The 19,909-nt window shown below is 42.8% G+C and overlaps 2 protein-coding genes across 4 annotated transcripts in view; one reads left to right on the top strand and one right to left on the bottom strand.

Moving 5' to 3' along the window:
• Positions 1–10,705, top strand: part of LOC111271823 (uncharacterized) — a 19,520-nt gene extending 8,815 nt beyond the window's left edge. For 2 of the 3 annotated variants that reach the window (XR_002687133.2, XR_002687134.2), the window contains exons 2-5: positions 5,923–6,350; positions 7,661–7,831; positions 8,261–8,415; positions 9,010–10,705. Coding sequence is in view for 1 of the 3 variants with exons in the window: in XM_086973061.1 (XP_086829187.1) it covers positions 4,713–4,882; positions 5,923–6,114 (362 nt within the window). In the remaining 2 variants the exon portion in view is untranslated. Of the gene's footprint in view, positions 1–4,712; positions 4,883–5,922; positions 6,351–7,660; positions 7,832–8,260; positions 8,416–9,009 lie in introns of all 3 variants that reach the window. The other variant, XM_086973061.1, reaches the window with a different exon arrangement.
• The window catches only part of LOC111271825 (HGTX homeodomain transcription factor), a 21,354-nt gene continuing 12,128 nt past the window's right edge, over positions 10,684–19,909 (bottom strand). Inside the window, exon 3 of the mRNA XM_022852830.2 lies at positions 10,684–12,802. Coding sequence (XP_022708565.2) covers positions 12,572–12,802 — 231 coding nt within the window. The 3' untranslated portion in view covers positions 10,684–12,571. The remainder of the gene's footprint in view (positions 12,803–19,909) is intronic.

The raw sequence follows: 19,909 nt of genomic DNA, 5'->3' as shown, positions 1-19,909 counted from the left end.
CTAGTATTATCTGGTAATGGTTGGGCAATATTATTAAAATATAAGAAACTGCGTTTGCCACGACTATATTTTAACGGCATGTTTTATAGTATATGTCAGGTACAATAGACAAGTTCGTATTTTTCAATTGTTGGTGTGCTTTCGGTTTATTACCACCGAAAGCCCCCGCTTTATGGGAATATGTATTTCCTAATCTCAACAGCTGAAGCTCGCTCTGAGTTATACAGTCGATCTGGTACCCCTTACTGTTGTAACTCATAGTGCGTACGAACCCAAAAAGGGTGCTGTTTCGTAGATCGTCTCATACTATTCTGTTTCATTGTTCATTAATATCACTTTAAATCAAAAACAGTCAGAATTAACTCACATTGAAATGTATAAATTGCATTTATTTACCACGAAAAGACAGTGAGATATATATCAGTAAGGGCTAGGAGGTAGACGAGTAGAAGTGCATGCAGACAAGCGCAATAGTATTTCTTAAAAATAGTTTAAGGCACCTGACGCTGGCCTGACACTGAATTATCCATTCTCTCAAATCTGGACATGTTCTCAAGGTTGCTTTCAATCTGCATGAAACTTTGGGACTATTGATATCGAAGTCTACAAATGATTCCTTGACATAGAAATAAAAAGACAGTGTCTAGTCGCTAACCCTCCTCGCCGGTAATTATCGGAAACAATTTACTTATTTTTTCATGCTATATGTATGTACACAAATTGCATTACTCTTAACAGCAAGCGAAACAGCTGACAATGATCTAACTTCTTCTCCCTGCAATTACTACAATAGCTTCTACCTGAAGGGAACATTTATTTATGGATCTATCTTGTTACATCTCTTTCTTTTCCCTGCCTTCCCTTTTCTGTTCGCACAATGCAGACGCCTTAGCAGTTTTTTGGGGATGCTTTGTTCCTTTTGCCATCTTTGCATCTTTACAGTGACATCGTCGCGCTGCTTGCATGCTGCCCGCCGAGGCACGGTCGGTGTTTTGACCTCACTCATTGATCCTTTTTTGACATAGAGCTATTGCAGCCAGCCAAGCCATCCTGACCCTAGTGTTTCTGATATCCTAATCTCTGTGGCGATGATGATTGCTCGTCGTCATCCTTTTGCGAGCGCGTCTCGGAGTCGCAGCAAAAAAAAAGTCGATTCTTGGCCTTTAGGCTTCTCTGCTGCTGTTTCGCCAGTCCTGCACTCCACCTTGTACATACTCGAGCGTTCGACCTGGGTCTCCAAACGGAGAAGGCAAACGGAGCAGACGTTTCCCGATGCAACATAGGCTCGGCCATACACAACGAGGTACGCACATCGAGAGCTACATCGGCACATATCGCAGCAGGACCCCTGCCTGTTGCGGTTCGGACTAGAGTCCTGCAGGATCTCGGAGTTAGCTGCGGCCTGCACCCGGTTTAAGTAAGCCGCTCGCCTGAGCGTCACCTGTAGACGCCCCAACCACCCCGTTTTGCCCGTCATAGAAGAAAGAAGGCAGGAAGGCAGGCAACCTGCTGGCCGCCGATGGTGTTCGGTTTGCCTTGCGCTCATGACCGACTTCTCCCGTCGCTGCCAGTGGTGCCAGTGTGGGTCCTATCGGGCTCGTAGAAGTAGCCTTACAGGACTGCAGTCCTCTGTATGTGCCTTTCGCTGGCGTCGCTTATGGTAGCCTGTTTTAGCAGCGCCTATTGGATTGCGGGGTCTGAGTGGGTGCCGCCCCATCGCAAGCTGCGACGCAGAATAACCGCTGGCACGCCACTCGTTGTACTGAGCCACCCGATTCAGCCCACCTTTGGCTCAGGCCCAGCTAAATCAAGCCGCTCAGAGTCACGCTTCTGGGGGGATCACCACAACACAGTGCCCACAACATATCCAGGCACGGGAACGCGGCACCGACTGACTGACTCAAAGAGATATACGCAGCACTACGGGACCAACGGCGCTAGGAACCCATAGCAAAGCACAACGCGCGCGAGTACCGGAGACGATGTGCTCCCTGCCGCTCGTTTGGTTTGGCAAGAAGACGCTTGGCGCAGAGACTAAGCGAAGCGGTCTGACAAAGGAAACTGAAGCTGTTTTAGCAAAGGCACCGGTTGAAGGGCTATGCTGTGCGCCCTGCTTTGGAGTACGGTTATGCATAACCCTGCAAGAAGACCAGTCGAGAAGGCACCCACGGAGGAAAGGTGGCTTCTTCTTGGAGAGCACTGACTACTGCTATGAGGCGAAAGGCCTCTGCTAGGCACTACAGGGCCTTCTTGCCAGCAGGAGCTGAATGAGTGAGCAAAGAAGGAACGACGAGAACAGAGCAGCATCTCGCTAGCACATACCTAAGCCCGCTCGCTGCTAGGAACTAGTGTAGCATCGAGCCGGTGAGGGAACGTGTACTTTGAATTGCCAAACGAGCTTTTAAGCGCTACCACAGCTGGTCGGAGATTAGCGCCCGAACGCCGAAGGCCGCCGTCGCGAGCGACTCACTCTTGAGAAGAGAGACTCAGTTTGGTCGTTGGTGAGCAAGCGGCGAGTAAACGCCCATAATCGCTGCTTTTACTGCTACTCGCCGAGTGCCGGATTGAAAATGTTGCTGGGAGCTTCTTAGCGAGGAAGGGGCTGCTACTGGAAGGATCGGCATCGAGATTCCGGCAGTGCTCGGCTTTCTTATGGGCAAGACACCGCGGAAGCTGTCAGCCGCTGGCCGAGCGACCATTTCAGCTAGACGCCGTCGTAGGACAGTAGGACAGCCAGCAGGCACGGTACATAATGAGCAGACACCAAAACAAACCTGCAACACTGGCTTTTTGTGCCGACGAACATTTTGCCCCGTTTTTGCACTGCCTACCCCCATCATATAGGTACTAAGGTGGATACAAAAAAGATACACTGGGCAAGTGAGGGAACGAAATAGGGAAAGTATAAACATGCCAGTCAACATTTAGTGCAATTATTAAGCAATTTTGTTTTATTTCTAGCTCCATTTAAGACACCCCAATTTGGCCTAGTGCATACCTAAAGAGACCAACTATTAGTCAGCTACTCTTACCTTGGATGTAATTTCCCTTCATAAAACAAGTGGTTTTATTAAAGTATCATGTAGGTATTATCTTGACTATTTTGCCTTCTGGTGTGGTATTCACATACATTTATAATTATTTCGATGGAACCGTCCATGTTATTGCGAGAATAAGAACGATCAGCATCTCACGGTGCTTTTCACCTGATTTACCATCTACAATCTGTATCAGTTACCATCTACGGGTCTCGTTGCTCCTTGGGGTAGTGGTGCTCACTATTAAGCGCCGTGTTCCTTCTGCAAATTTCTAAATCAATAGTTAGTCTAAATTAAAATGATTATTAACTACTTAGATCAGGGCCGTCACTGGCAGATTGCAGGTTAGTACGCTATAGAAACGAGAAATAAATGTTTAGTGTTTATTACTGTGGTCGACATCTGTACCGTAACGCCACCCATCATAATGAAAGGTTAAAACAATGGAAAAATGGCGACCGCGAAAGTGATCGATGGCGACATTAATTGCAATGACCAGGTCGTTGAATTGTTCTGCGGAACTACAGGTTCCGTGATCACTGTTTCTCCTCCAGTGTGTCTTTCCGCTGAAGCTGACTGTATGTTAGCTAGTAGTCGATCTATGCATCGTAAGAGATCGACAAGTGTGACTTCAATTCACAGATGATCACGTTAGAATGTCAAGATATAACTGTACTTTGGAAACAAGGTAGATGTCTCTGGTAAAAGATTTTGAGAGCCCGCATTTTGACGTTCGACGCGTGCCGGGCTTAGGAGGGATGGCGGGAAGGAATTGTGTTGAAATTTCCTCCCATGATTCTTTCAAAATCACGATGGAAAATAACCATGTTTTATTGCAAAAATACGGCCAATGGCGAAAACTATCGAACCGTGTCTACTGCGTGCGAAGGTTTCACAGCCAAGCTACTCTAAGAACAGATCTGGAGATGAACATGAGTTTTCAGAAATGATCACGAACTATATTACGGATCTCTAAAAACATTACGCCTAATACTTCATATTCAACAAATTATTTATAAACAAAAAGTTGAAAAACTGTAGCAAACATTATTAACTTTCTGACGTATATACTAATTTTTTGGTAAATGAACACAAGAATCACAAAGTTAGATCAAATAATTATTAGAACTTAAGGATGTCTCTTCTTGAATAGTCGGGAATGAATTCGAGCGCGGTATAAATTCATGTTATTCTAGACGAGAATATGTTAACGCGGAAATCCTGACGCTTATTAACCTTAACCTCTATTGTATATTTGTATATATATAATTCAAATCATACCGATATTGGTTACGACGACGAGAGAACTTGACTCTAAATTTATTATTGCTTTCGGAAATCTCATAACAAAGTTAAACGTAATTAAGTTGAGGGAAACGGTTGCGCTCTAAATGACATCTGTAGCTTCGTTCTAAGTGTCGGGTAAACAAATACTGCGAATACAACAAGAACTACGGCGGCGTTATTGTAAATCTATATTGTGCCAAATAAGACGAAAATAGCTTGAAAGATAGCAAACACAACATATTTAATGGGAAGGTAAGGAAGCTGTTATCTTTTCTCCAGCATACACATTTCGATCAATGCCAGTAGTGAAAAAATTCGTGAGCGATTACTACCTAGGCATTATCTAAAATTCAATTTGGAGATGTGAAGTTATTTCCACTTGATTAGTTATAGAAAGTTCCTGCGCAGTCAACTTCACCCGTCGTCCCTTTATGAGGCCTTGGCACAACGGCAAGCGACCTGACACGGACGGTGCTACCGAAAATCTGGAATCATCAAGGTTGTCACGTCACTCACATCCACATCGCTCGGACACAGATCGAAGCAATTCCTCGCTGGTGAGCCTAGGGATGAAGGCTCATCATACTCCATATTTTGCTAGATTTTGATCAGGCTTTAGGCAACCTTTGGCTACCTAGCTTTTCGTTCATAGAAAACACATTTCTAGATATTGTTGACTCACACCGGTTAGAACAGCTCCCTGAACTATTTGTATTCGAACTACGTCAATAAGAAGGCGTGATCCTAAACGTAGACTATGGAGAAGTAGCAACTACCGTTAAAGCCGTCGGGCATTGTCAGCAAGTAGTCAATCCAATTCAATAATAATTTTATTATCTCTTATTATGGATTTTAGAAGACAATCTAGTAGAATGATATCATACGATTTTCTAGCATTTGATATAGATTAGATAGACAGTTATCACTGCAGATTATTTGTTATAGTACGGACGGATTCTAGACCTTACAATAAACATCGATCTTCCACCCAGCATTTGCTAACTAACTTTATTAGCTATTCATTTTCGTAGTCTGCGGATCCCGATCTCCTAATTACTTAATTATGTTGTTCGGTATACCGCGAACCGAGTGGGAGTCCCTCTGACGGGACCAACCTTACACATACATATATATACTGCGTATACATGTATATGTAGAGAATTCTTACCCGTGTGAGCGTTTAGCCGTTCGCTCCTTCTATGATTACCGCTTGGGCTGCTTTAATCGAATCCTTAATAGCTCATAATATTCAGTGATTTTCTTGCAGCATTAGTCTGAGTATGATTCAGAAAGAAAATGAACTAGACGGTATGGCCGAGACCATCTAATATCAGCCACTCATGAAACACAACTCACTTCGAGAGAATGAGCAATGGACGCCAATTCAATATAAATGTGTAGTCGTACATATAGGGCACTAGCGATCGCTTCTAAGACTACTAGAAGGGATTATTCATAAAAAAAAAACATATATATATATATATATACGCATCAGGAACTAATGCATCGACCAGCCAGCGAACACAGGAAATGGAACGCATATATAGAGTACACATGGACTGAAGCACTAACAGCTGACCCGATTTCTCCCCTGCAGAAGCAACCGGACCTGCCATTATGCAGACGGCAAGGAAAGAATCAAGACGATTCTCCCCTTTCGGCCAAATGCCTTTGTTGCTTCTTTATTGGTGCAGAGTATGTCGGCAAAGCCGATTCAACCCCGTGTCGATCAGCGTGCCAAGCAGACGGTGCCAAACAGACTGGTCAGAAGTGGCGGGGAGAGGAGTAACTGGGGGTGAACGGAACATCTTGCCTCCTGGTGTTCTGTACCCGGGCGTATCATAGCGTTCTATTCATTAGTTGATTCTACAAGTCGGGCAACAACGGCAGCAGCATGGAACAGCTTTGGCAAATCATTGGCACAAAGGCAGCTTGAAGGTTGATGGAGAAATAAAGCAAACAAATATTGTTAAGCACAAATGACGGCCGGCATATTGTAGGACGGGTTCGCATGTTAGCAACAAGGTAATATAATACTGTATCTCACTAATGTAGGTAACCTTAGAAATATACGAAGTGTGAAAATGCTAAGCTTCTGCGAACAATGCCCTGTATTCAGAAAATTCTATTGTGTTTCCTAATGATTCAAGCTATGTCTCTGGCACGCGGCTTGCTTTAGTACGCCCTTTGCATTGTTTGCTACGGCCTGAATCTACGGTCACCCTTCTAGATAACATGCATCAACTTATGCAAAAGGAACCGAAAAATCCTTGCAGTTTCGTTGCCCTTGGCTGCTTTCACTCCAAAGTAGTTCGCTCTCAGTTGGCCATGAAATTCGCAGGCTAAGGGGTTGTATAGGGCCGAGCTGAAACTCCAAGTGTTGCTCTTTTCATTTTGTATCACTCTTTCTCTTACAGGTTGGTCGGTTCACCTTGAAATACCCTCGTAACATATGTCACGAATTTACTTTTCTAATAAAAGTTTAAGATGGGCTAAAACTCTTTCGCTGCCCGAATTTAGCAAAAAAATTACAGCCCAAGTCGTCTTAATGAAGCTCATTCTAACCAGGCTTCTCCTATAACATCTATAAGCTTTACCGATATTACTTCAGGAGTTTTTAAAGAAGACCAATCTTTGGCAACCAGGCCGATCACCGATTTTCAAAATAATCGAGACTATCCTTCCGATTGTAATATGGGTCAATCACAAGTTTCAAATCGCAGAAATTATTTTTTCATTTTTTGTGTTAATAACACGTTCAAAGTTGTCCCAAAGAAACTGTCCCATTGAAGAAGCGAACCCAATGAGAAGATAACGTTTGTGTATGCAGCTTAAAAGTTTTTTACAACTTTTCCTTAGTAAGTAAATGATTTACGTTTGCTGAATTCAACAACTACAAATCATGCGGTCCTGAATTGCCGCTGATGAACTATGAAGTGAAACAAAAATCCTGTTGCTGAGCTTTTAATTTATGGCCTTAACGAAATGCAGAATAGATTAAATTTAGATTGTGATAATTATTAAGTGACCGGGTAGTGTATGGTACAGCGTTTTGGATCGGCTTCGTGCAAATGATAAAGCTAGAAAAATCGGGAAATTATTTGAAATTTTTGCAATTTTAGTGGCGGCTAAGATAATAAATTTTAGCACTGCACGGAGTATAGGTGTAAGCTTTGAAAATAATATTTTTTAAAAAAATCTGCTTTTTCAGTGTCTTATATTGAAAACATCTTTCTGGATTTCATCAGGACGCCTTTTTATACTCTTAACTTTATCTCAATATCGAACAACTTCATTTGCGATGCCGATCTGACGATATCTTAATTGTTTTACAGTACGAAGAAGACAGAATGACCTAGAGAAGAGACCTGAATTATGTTCATAAGCGTTCATACTTCTTCCTTGTCTTCAGTTGAATGACGTGGAATGCCAACCTATTCTCAAACACGGTACACAATAAAAGCAGTTTTGCAAAAAAAATCACAAACAAACCGTATCCTTAACAGGTATGAAAAGTTAGAAGTTTCTATTCAATACTATTAATTAGATGTTTCTCGAACCCTGGTGATGCTATGCAGCTATTTTAACTTTATTCTAAGCTTAACTTACGCTGCACACAGGGGCAGCTTGTACGTGTCCAGCCGCTATTTGGTTTTAGTTGTGTACGGATGTGTAGATCAATTAATTATTTTTTCATGCGCAAAACTATATTTACCGATATTGTACGATAAAAATTTAATAAACCATCATTATAACGTACCGTAGGTTTCGTGGGACATATTAATATTCGTGTAGAACTTGTAGATCTACACGGCTTCTTTTTCACAAGGAAAGCTTCGCAACTTTGTCCTTACTTACAGGACCCACAAATAGGACTACGTACATATTTTCATAGGCTTGAATATGATTCTAAATTACATTGCTTGCTATTGCAGATGGAGGGCCAACTTCTTTAGGAAATGGATGAATACGATAAAAATACCGGTTCAGCGTAACGCGGTGGCTGCTGTTCACCTGCATGACTGTCCGTCTATGTCCACCACTGCTGCGCTGGTCATATGAGGCTCGAATTCTTGTAGTCCTTTTAAAGGTCCGTGGCCTTTCGCGTGTCGGCCACCTGATCGCCGAGACGATTTCGCCAGCTTCCGAACGTTTTTGTCAAAAGCATTTTACAAAAAACTATACCATTAGGTCAACAGGTCCCTGACAGAATAATATAACGAACACATCGTATTATGGTTAATTAAGAGAGATGACGACGTCTGTTCAATGGTTTGCGTCCTTTGTGCAGTAAATTTAAGACCCAAATCGACATTGACCTCTCCCCTGTGGACAAGTTATTGGAAATAATGGCACGAATCAGCCATGTTTGTCAGCGTATGTTTCTTGCATGCGTACGTTTGCGTGCGATGCGGCTAGGAACGAATCCTGTTTTTCCCAACGATTCGCACAAACAGTATTGATATCGATTTATCCTATGAGTTGCACAAATAGCAAATGGTTATTAATAATAATTGGTTTCAGATATAATAGGGTGCTGCGTATTGGCCTATCATTTACCAAAATCTCTATGTAGGAACAGCTAATTTTCAAAATGGCCCGTGCACTAGGTACATAATCGATTTGGAGAGGTACATCACCTAATTGAAGCATTTGTTACACGGTTGCCCCTCTGCTGTAACAGGTTAAGTTGACGCCGATGAAGCTTGCAATTTTGCGCACTGCCCCGGCTTTGTCGGCCTGGGTGCCTTCATACGTGAAAAGAAGCGTGACCGTTGCCGGCTTGAAACTCCGCCAACAATAACCGAACAGTTGCTCAAGATAACAAGCGTATTCAGCACGGTCCGCGCAGAAGTGACGGAGGAAGTGCTCGACGGTACCATAGTGGTACAGATCACTGCTTTGTGTGTGGTGAAACAATAAATCCAAAGCACCTCTAGGGTGCAGCACGACCACGACGAGACGGCGCAAAAATTCCATGGCATTATAACGGAATGACAAGCAGATACATCGCATTCCGTAAACCCATCTCGCAAATGCCCCTCATTGATTGCCGCAGACCTGCACATCTCATAATATAATTTGCCGCGATTTTTACATATGGATCCCGTAAAATGTAATTGAGAATCGTCGTTACGTCAGTATGTGCCAAACTTCTGCTACGTAACGATGCAAATGTCTTCGTCCAAAGGTTCATAAGCCAGAGCTTTGTGAAACGGCTTCTTTAGAACTCCAGGTGAAACACGGAGCTCCTCACGAGTACGACGAAATATTCACCTTTGGCCAATATTTGAAATGGTACTCAATAAACTTGGCTCTGCTTTACAAAGTTAGATTTTAGAAATGGATTCTGCAATTGGGCATTGAAACCTCACAGCTGTTACATTTGTTGCTATTATTGTTATCAACCTCTTTATCTAGACAAGTGTTAATTCAGCCGTTGGGCTGTGATCGGCCTACTATGCAAATCAGTTAATTCTAACGAAATTAAAGAAGAGAGTGGAGTGGAGGTAACGAATACTACCATATAGTCAGTTTCAAGCAATAGTTGATTCAGCCACGGGAAGATCAGTTTAAGAGACGCGGAGTACGGAAGGAAGTCATCGGTCGAAGCCCAGGAAGACTTGGAGGCGATAACGAGATTGCCGATTGCGGTGACGATTGATAGGGATTGCCCGACGTGTGGCACCGTTGACGTTAGCGGCGGTTTCAACGCTTCGTTAAGTCGCTAGCTGATCGATTCGCTACATATTATCGCCTACGGCATTAGTGTTCGTTGATCTATTATATAGTTCAACCATGTATTGTTCGGAGAAGCACTCAAATATATCTTTCTATTCGTTTTTATCTATTACTCTCTGCTTGACGTATTCACATACACTCAAGATACATTTTTTCTACCAGAAGACTACAATTTCAAGATTCTCATATGAGGCCCTTAACCCAGTCCGCAGAACAGTGATGATATTGATTGAAGCATAGCAGCGTCACGCTGGTCGTTGAGAAAGGCCAGCTACATGATGCAACAACGTATATGGATAAAGTTAGGTAACTTTATGGGTAATAATGGTTTTGCATTTCAACAAGAGTCTCTTGCGAATTGATCAACTTCCAGAGAAGCTGAGGAAGCTTTTGCTTTTGCTTTTTATCTTGAGATTTTTGTTCACCTAAGTGTGTATTGATAACGACACAAGAAAAACAATGTTTCGGACTCAGATAGTTAATCCAATTGTTGTTAAACTTTGCCTTGTCTCCCGTTACACACCGATAGCTGCGCAACCGTTAGGACACGTTCTATCTCATGCCACGCAGCGGATGCCTAGCGTGATGCTCCCTTACCTAGTGCAAAAAAACACCGTTTCAGTATAGAAACATTTATTTACACGATTTATTATTATTTGTGGGCTTACTATTGGGGCTTCCTTGCACGCAATGTCGCTGGTTACCAACTGATTATTGCACTGTCGATACTATTACTGCAATCGTTGTCATCCCGGTCATCATTTTATTGGCATTATTTAGTTAATCGTTTGTGTCAATTTTATTTAACATACACTAAAAAGGTTCATTGGGATTGACGTGGAAAAGAAATACTGGAAAATTGTTTTTTCGGATGTCCTCTATCGTAGAAATTTTAGCTGTCCGCTTTTTGCGACGGTACGTATTTATATATATATATATATATATATATATATATATATATACTTCGATTCGACAGGTCGTTTGTGCTAAGAAGGTCGCTATGATGATCGCTCGCTGATGTTAAACATCCTCGCTTGCCTTTGTTTTACAACGATCTGAATTTAGCGCTTCCTGTAGGCTCTGATCTTCACTTTCGAGGAATCGTACACGTATAGTTAGGGCGAAAGATTGGTGTATTTGATGACTCGTCATCATTGAGGACCTAATCGTCTAGCTGCTTGAACTAATGTTATATATATTATATATATATATATTACTGTAAATTCACTTGGTGTTGTATATACATTCTGTACAATAATACCTGCCCATCCTGGTAATCTTCCAAGTGAACACACTTCGCTCTCTATTTCATATAATTTGTAGTATTAGTTGTTGATCATAGCTAGAACGCAGCATTATCGTACGCCATCTTGGAGAATTGTATATATATATATAGATATATATATATATATATATATATATATATATATATCGTCGTAGTTGTATACAGTTGTATATGTACTAACTGCGTCCCTGCGCTTTCGCTATTTGATTCTATTTCCACTTTGTTTATACCTAGACCTATAGAATCCCTGTTATTCCAGCTCTTCTGTTTCGGTGGAAGGATGGCCACAGAGGCCCTGTTGCCCTTTATGACCTCATCCCTATCGACTGACATTCTGTTAAGCAAGCGATTTTTTCTGCCCGTAACGAGCAGCGTTTGAAAAATCCATATAAATGATTATTGACAAATATAATAGACGACAGACCGTTTTCGATAAGTACCTTATCGTCAGTCACTTCGTAGCTAACCAGTCTATTAAAGTCGAGAGTGTTCACAATATGCTTTCAGCCAATCGTCTTCAGGCACTGTTTTCTAACCGGTGTTACCCGTTAAACGTACTATTACCGCAAGGTATCTCTTATTACTTCTCTATTTTTATGCCATTTCATAGAATTTTGAATATCTAAAGTGAAACATTTTTTGCCATCGCTTCGTTTCTAGCTTCCGCTTGTAAAAACGGTTTAATCCTTGTGAGGAACTTTTCATTGAAAGGCTTATGAGCTTCATGTGTTTCAACATCATTCTTCGGCCTCGCAGAACGCTGCTTCGTTTGTTCGCAGTGTCGCCATGGCGCGACGCCAGGGTGGCACTTCCAGTCAAATCATATACAATGAACAAGAGGAAATTCGAAATGCTATGTAATAGATAGAGGCCAACAAGTCGATCAGAGTGTACGCTCTTTCTCAGTTCTTACCCAAGCGATAATACTGCCCCTAACGTTTGGCATATTTCTGCTATGACTTAAGTTGGAAGATCTTTCCAGGCTCGTTAATTGTTTTTTCATTGTGCACCCTCTCGAATCATACTCACGACACAATAAAACCTGACAGCAGGCTAAATGTAATTCCAAAGATGTTTTAACTCACAAATACTGGATGCGTATTAATATATCGTTTGTTCATCACAAAAAAATCACCACTAATGAGAATACGCTGTTTCTCTTACACACGGTTCTTGTGAACAATTCGTTGAGGTGTCTGTCGATGTTACTATCGGCTTCTCATGAGGAGTCCTGTTCACCAACGAATTGTAGGAAACCGTGAGCACTGGGAGGAGCAACAGGATGTCCAGGCGTTGTAAGACTACCAGGACTCGCGCCTGCTGCATGTGCAACAGGAGGCCTACTTGACGCATGCTGCTGGTGTTGCTGCTGCTGCTGCTGCTGTTTTACAGACGCCATTTCAGCAGCGTGCTTCTTACGCCACTTTGTACGCCGGTTCTGGAACCACACCTGGAAAACAAGATAAATTAAGAGCTGAATATTATGACGAAAGTAAATACGGCCTCTTAAGCTTTATTATGAATAACGGCTAATCAATTTACAGTGCTACTGAAGCCTATTATAGGACCGCTGGACTGTTTGTTTAATCATATGTCAGGTACACACGTACGTAATCACGATATACGCCGCTGCAAATTGAGGATCTGGAGGAATCTGGATTCTGTCCATAATTTAGACCCGTAGTTTAGTGACATCTAATGTTGTCCTTCTCTCAGTTTTCGTACACGGGCTATGAATCTAAGGATAGACAAAAGATCGGATCAGAAAAACCGGACCTACGTAATGGTTCATCGATATCCAATGATCGCCTGCTCGATCAGGGTACGTAGGCCTCGGAGTCGGTTAGTCGAAAGGGGAAAAGGTGACCATTCGACCTGAATATCTGTACCGCAAAGATTGCGGTACGGATACAAAGGTCCGCTAGGACGCAATACTTAGTTCTCAAAAAGCTTTGGCAAAGGTATCGGTTCTTTTATATAGCGTTTCGTTTATATTTGGCACCGTACGTTCATTACGAAAAGCAGCTTTCGGTTAGCTAGTTACTCCCGTAATACAACCCGAGACCGACTATTTTCCCCCCATATATAGGACTTTTCGATAGCTTTCGAACTTGCTTGACTAGAAGCTTAATTGAGCGTTTAAAGACGCACGGTGCCTCGAACATGATCTTAATTAGACGTCTAATGATAGGCTAAATTTTACCCACCCTACATGTATATATCGATGATAATCTTCGTGATGTCAACGAGACAGGAGGGGTGTCTGTAATCGGTGCATGTCCAAGTTAACTAAGTTAGGTTCTGACAGTGGGACACCAGTGGGAAAAGCGGATGAGCAAGGGATCGCGTCAAGCAAAGGATGCAACAACAGACGATGGGCGCTTGGCGACTAGCGACACAGGCGAGTGTCTAGTGGCTACCCACTAATAAGATTAACTACGATTCCATTTCTGTCGAATGAAACATGGCTGAATCATCGCCATGGTGAACTATCGCCGTCGCTATCGTCCGCCTTTCTGTGTGTCCATCTATTTTAACGATGACTAGAGCTCCTAACGTCCTGCCGGTCAAACAGTGACCATAGCTTGTGATACATAATAATATGTAGAATTAATCTATAGCTAGTGATATGAACAATGGAACAGAATTGTGAATGCACGAATCCTATATCCAAATACTGTATATCCTATATACAAATGAAAAAAAAAATAGTTTTAGCTGATCGCCCTTGCCGTTGATGTTAATCTTACAAACGATAAAGCTGACGGTCTGAAAACATAATTTGTCACAATTACGACGGCTATCCGCAAGTGAAATTGTTGCACTTTCTACTTTTGCTTAATACCATTTTTTCTTTAAGGAGACATCTGTAATTGACCTCACCTAGTGTTTCTCGTGGTTTCATGTAAAAAAAAAGTTTTTTTTTTTTTTTTTTTTGTAAATTGAAATTCTCAGCTTATTGAAATTTTTTGGCGTCGTTGGTACATTTTTCATCAGCAAGTAATAACAGCGCATAGGAAAATGATGGCCTATTCTCATGATCCATTATGGTATCCACCCTATTCGCAAAACAAAAGCATGTAAGGCCACTTTACTTTTTTACACCTCCTGTTTATCATAATCGACCTTTTCGATCGTTCTGACCTAAGCAGTACTGATTTGCGGAACTTCGTAAGACTGCGTGTCCTTGCCCGTTAGCATATGGAGCATAATGATGCGGTAAAGGTAGAAGCTGAAACTAATTCGAGCAGCAGCTAGAATGAATTTGAGAGAAAATCGTTTTCTAATTTTAAGAAATTAATTTTGTTCACCTTATAAGTCGAGATGTATGTTATCAGTGTTATACTATGTCGCCATACGTTTACTGACTTAGTCTCATGGACGTGTTTGCTATGTGGAGCCTCGATCGAGGTCGAAAAGCAGCACGTATCATACCCAAACGTCGTTCAGTGCAATTACCGCATCTCATTGGATCAATTCTGTGCTTCAGATTTCGTACCATCTTTTGCTTAACGCAAGCTCATCAATCCTGTGCAGCCTGACGAACTAACTATCGTGTCAAGTTTAAGAAAGCTATAATGCTAAAAGGTGCCACTTTGTACTTAACCGCTGTGCAACTTATCCTCGCCGACCCCTCACCCTGCTGCGGTGCCGTCTAAAAGATGTTCTCACTAGAGGGTATTATTCAACCTTTTCGACGCACTCCTCTAGTCTACCAACAGATCTATACACTATCTCGAGTAAGAGTAGCAGAGCAGCGAGGATGGGAACGAGATGGATTGTTCCCGCCTTCCTCTGAACTATCTGATCATCGCCGCGTATGATACGTGACAGTCAACAGTTGCAACGAACTAAGCCAAGAGATTCTCTCTTTTCTCGGATTCACTGCGAACGAAGCTCCTATTGGTACTGCTTGTACGTTAATTCCGAGGGAATAAGCTAAGGACGACTCGAACACCGGCGCTTGCCAGTCAAGACTATTAGCATCACCGTGATTGTCCGAGCGGGGCGTAGTTGCGCTAACGCCTAGCAATCCCACTCACTCTTTCTCTGTTTTTCACTGTCGGTTTCTTCCTTGAACCCACTTGGCTTGTAGATCCTCCGCAACACGTCAGTTCTATTCGTCTATTCAGGACAAGAACGCTGTACGAGAATAGGACGATTCTTATCGTTCATGGAGCCTGGCGATTTGGGCAGGCAACGAGCTAGCTAGTCAGTTCAGGCAACCAAGGAGGAAAAAGGAGATACAAGTGGGTGTGACAATCATGAGGATCATGGGACACGTGTCTTCCATCCCGGTCGATCGGCGACTAGACGAAGCTTTTTAGCTATCGGTGCCTCTCCTCTCCACCTACACAGCAGGACTCCGCTGCGACGGAAGCATTCAGGCAGCAGCGATGAAGCCTCCCAGCGCACCTAAACGGCAACGGTCTTGATGAGGCCTAGGCGCGCGACACGAGACTCCGCTCAAGCGCCACCACCTGCTCCACACGCGCCTACTTCCACCTCTGCCTTTACCTTGATATAGCTACCGTCCGGTGTACTAGATAGCTCGCCGCATCCGACTGGCGGTTTAAGCCACACTGCGGTGCCGTTGAATGCATACACATACACACATCGACGGTGTGAGTCGTCGTGGTTGTACAAGTGACATGTGAAATCTCCTCGGGGAAGCTTAAGAACCTCAAGCAGATTGCACCAGAGGAAGAAACCTGTTTGACATAAAATGGCAGTGCTGATATGGCCACGCTCCGTGAACAGCTTAAGCGGGATATATATATACATATATATATTTTGCACCACATCTATCAAGAGGTAAAGCTCTCGCATGTGAGGAAATCAGAACAGTAAAAATCGAGTAAAATAAAGGTGAATATCTATCATATATCACAATATTACAACATTTTTCAGGACAAAAACGGCCGAGTTTCTTCGGAAGGCACGATGCACGAGTCTAATCTGTCCTCCTCAAACCTCTATCAGGTAAAACACCGTAAGCTTGAATTGAGTCCTTATCACTCGAATAACTGCACTAGCGCGTTCTGGTGGCCTATATTTTGTCTTAAACGTACCTGTTTTGTTAAGCAAGAGCCTGCAGCCTTCACCTGAAGTCTGATGGACATGTCGTTCACATACAACGAGATTTGTCGGTGATCTTGTGCCTCGGATTCTGTAAACATACTTGATAGCTATGCGTTTTAAGTATAATTCTAGCTAGCCAACATATACTTGGGTAAGAGGCATGTTCATATGCACGTACGATCCGTATTTATTACTGCCAACTGCCTTTACAAGTCAAAAACCGATGTGAGGCCAAGATCCACTGACTTTTATAGAGATTTTTGCTTGCTTTCCTCAATTGAATACGCAACGAGGGCTGAAACGTTTTGAGTCAACGAGACCCTATATGATACTTTGTATGGAAACAGTGGTACGGCTTCTAAGCGTAAGAGAACTTGCTTAGGGTAGATCGTTCACGGTAGCAGCGCCCTTTTCTACAGTAACTGCTGACATCGAGGGGTGAATTCATATCATTGTTTATTTGTTTCGAAACTTCTCCCGGTTCGCGTTGGAAATGACGGGAGCTGCATTTACTATTGTTGGTAGATGAAAATGCTGTATACACCACTGGCGACCCCTAGGAATGAACACCCCCTATATTGGAGACGACCCTGACTCTGGCGTGGTATGAATGAATCACACGATTTAGCTGGCTCCGGGTAGGGCAGCATGATACAGAATCGTCGGTGTATCAGTAGCGCTAGTATGACGGAGGAGAACCATTCTTTATGATCTTTCGTTTCTGCTACGCATAGACTGGACTTACCCCAAGCGGAGCGCGCAACAGCCGCCGAATCCCGGAATCGAAATGATGTTTGCGTTCACTTTACCGCAGGACTCGAAACGATGCTAGGCTACTGCTTGAGAATTGCTCCCCACGACTAGCGGCAGGAGCAAAGGCGACGAGCAGCGTAAGAGAATGCTGGTGGATCTTGGAGTCAGACGACTGGACCTGCTGCTCGGGCCGACCGTCGAGGACTTGTTGGCAAAACGCAATGTTCATCTTTCAGGCCAGGGATTGAATTGCTTTCGGCCATGCGTTCTTCACACAGCCGTTTCCACTGGGATACACAGGAACAAGCAAACGCTGCCAGAGGCAATTTTAGGAAGCTGGGCTTCAGCTAAACGGGACGCGGTAGTTTATACGGCTTGGATCTCTTTCTAGTGAATTAAAAAAAGTGCGCGCTTATCGTTGCATCTCAACAAGAAATCCACTTCTTTATCCGCACCACCGGACGATACTGAATACATTAGGTATAATTAGCGGAAGCTGATAACAAACCGTTAATGGTTTGCAAAAGCTTGCAACAATCACAAGCATGGGTTTGCCAGCTGCTAGCACTGTGATCAATTATCGTGCATTAAATCCCTATCATGTTAAAATCTAAACATTAGGCCTGTGAACGTATTGAACAAATTGTCCACTTTCTCTATGTAAGCAAAAAAAAAACAGAATGCTGCAACGAACGGAAGACCAAAAGCAAAATATTGTCTACTTATAATTCAGAAGCTATCATATTGTCGAATTTAGGCCACCGAGCTTGAAAGATATATGAAGACTATACAATTGGAAAGCTGCCATGAATTGGATAACCCCAACGCACCTTCGTTATAGTCCGCTTCGAGGATCGCGTCCCCCATTACGTCGCATCGCAATTAACCCCACAAAGTGATATTTTTCGGATGTCAACCACACTTCGAGCTAGGCCATGTAAAGTAATCGATCGGGTAGGTCCTGCTCGTTGTCGTTACCTTGTTTTGTATATCCTATGCACACGGTCAGGACGTGTTCAGATTGTGATCTGCTAGAAATAACAGGACAATCGAAATTCAGAAATGGCTCGCAACAACCGGCCATTAATTTCACCCGTACAGGATAAGTATATATACTTGAAAGATTGGCATTTGTCTAGAGATTTCGACAGACTAGATATTCAATGTAATAAATAAAATCCTTTTATATTCGAAAAGGCCAGAGTTGAATATCCACAGCTATATGGTTCTTTTTTTTTATTATGTAATAATAGACCTGTACAGATGTCAAAATGTAAGATGTACCTAAGATCCTAATGTGTTGGGGATAACCTATATACATATTTAGGTTAGACTCTTAACACCGGAAAAATTAGTATACAGTACGCGGACAATACCAAGGGAACACTCAAATAGCATTAATGGTATTTACCGAAAAATTAATAACAGTTGAGTATTCTGAGCCTTCGTCCCTGTTTGTTCTATTAAAATACACGTCGTGAATCAGCGCTATTCACGGTGGCGTTACTTGTTCGTTTGTCCTGCGCCGTCTTTCTCTTCACAGTTTCACGCAAACTAGCCACTTACTTCAGGCTTTTAGATTTCCCTCCTCTGACTGACACTATCGCGGGACGCCGAACGATCGATGTGCCGACCAGCGATGCCTCATGGGCCCTTCCTGCCTAATCCCCAAGTCAAACAGAGTGCTAACAATCCCAGACCAAATCAGGCTGACAGGGGTAGTCGCCCTTCTGCTGATTCACAATTGTCGGCTTCATCAACCGTTAACCGTCTGTAATAGTACCTGGCAGACAATCTCACATTCGTTTGTCGGAATTTGCCCGCTCGTTGGAGCTTTTCCATTTCCCCCACATCATTGTCTACGCTGGCTGGCTGTATGTTAAAGTCAGGTGTGGAGACAGTATTTCTTTCTGCGGCGCCGGCAGCATGGAGGAGTCAAGGATGAGCTGGGGAGCCTAGAGTAGGCAGGTATGCACCGAATTGCTAGATTGGTATTATTCAAAGAGGGTCATGCAGCAAGTTAAGTAAATTGGCTATATAAACAGCAATTGTACCGCAAGCTTACCACATATACGCGGTTACCCCTAAGTGATTTATTGAGATAATCAGATAGCCTTCTATATAGGCGTGCAGGTGCCCACAATATTCAAATCAAGTGATTTTATCACATCGTGGCTCACCTATATTGCATGAAACGGTGTGTAGATTAAATAGTGATTGAAATAATTCTATTTAGGCAGTAGGCGAACTATTCTGCCGTTTCGTCAATACCTCATTATGTCTACTTATATTTCGTTGCAGCGGCATTGGAAGGAACCGCGCTATATAACTAGTACGCTACCTTTTATTCAAAACAAGTTGGACAGGCCCTCGATCATTTAATTGATCCTCAACGGACAAACGACTGGGAGCTGACCTAAACTGAGGTGAAAAGGCACCACACTGGCTGTATGTACAGGAAATGATAGACTTTCCTACTGACAATTACGGAGGAGCAGGTTTCGAGAAGATTTCAAATAGACCGAAGCCAACATCTTCTGTTTAGATGGCGTTCGAAGAAGGCAGAAGCTTCACTGAGTGGACGTTCCGGAGACCCATCAGCAATATTTTTGACATTTTACGATGTTTTGCGAATCGTGGTGGAAAAACTACGACCCGATACGACGGAGTCATATCTCTGTTTTTAGTAGCGCTATCTGTAGGCCTAATTGACTTTCGAAAA

This window comes from Varroa jacobsoni, unplaced genomic scaffold (assembly GCF_002532875.2).
Source record: "Varroa jacobsoni isolate VJ856 unplaced genomic scaffold, vjacob_1.0 contig01070, whole genome shotgun sequence".
Classification (NCBI taxonomy): domain Eukaryota; kingdom Metazoa; phylum Arthropoda; class Arachnida; order Mesostigmata; family Varroidae; genus Varroa; species Varroa jacobsoni.
Note: the sequence above shows the minus strand (reverse complement) of the source record. Positions and strands in the feature narration are given on the sequence as shown.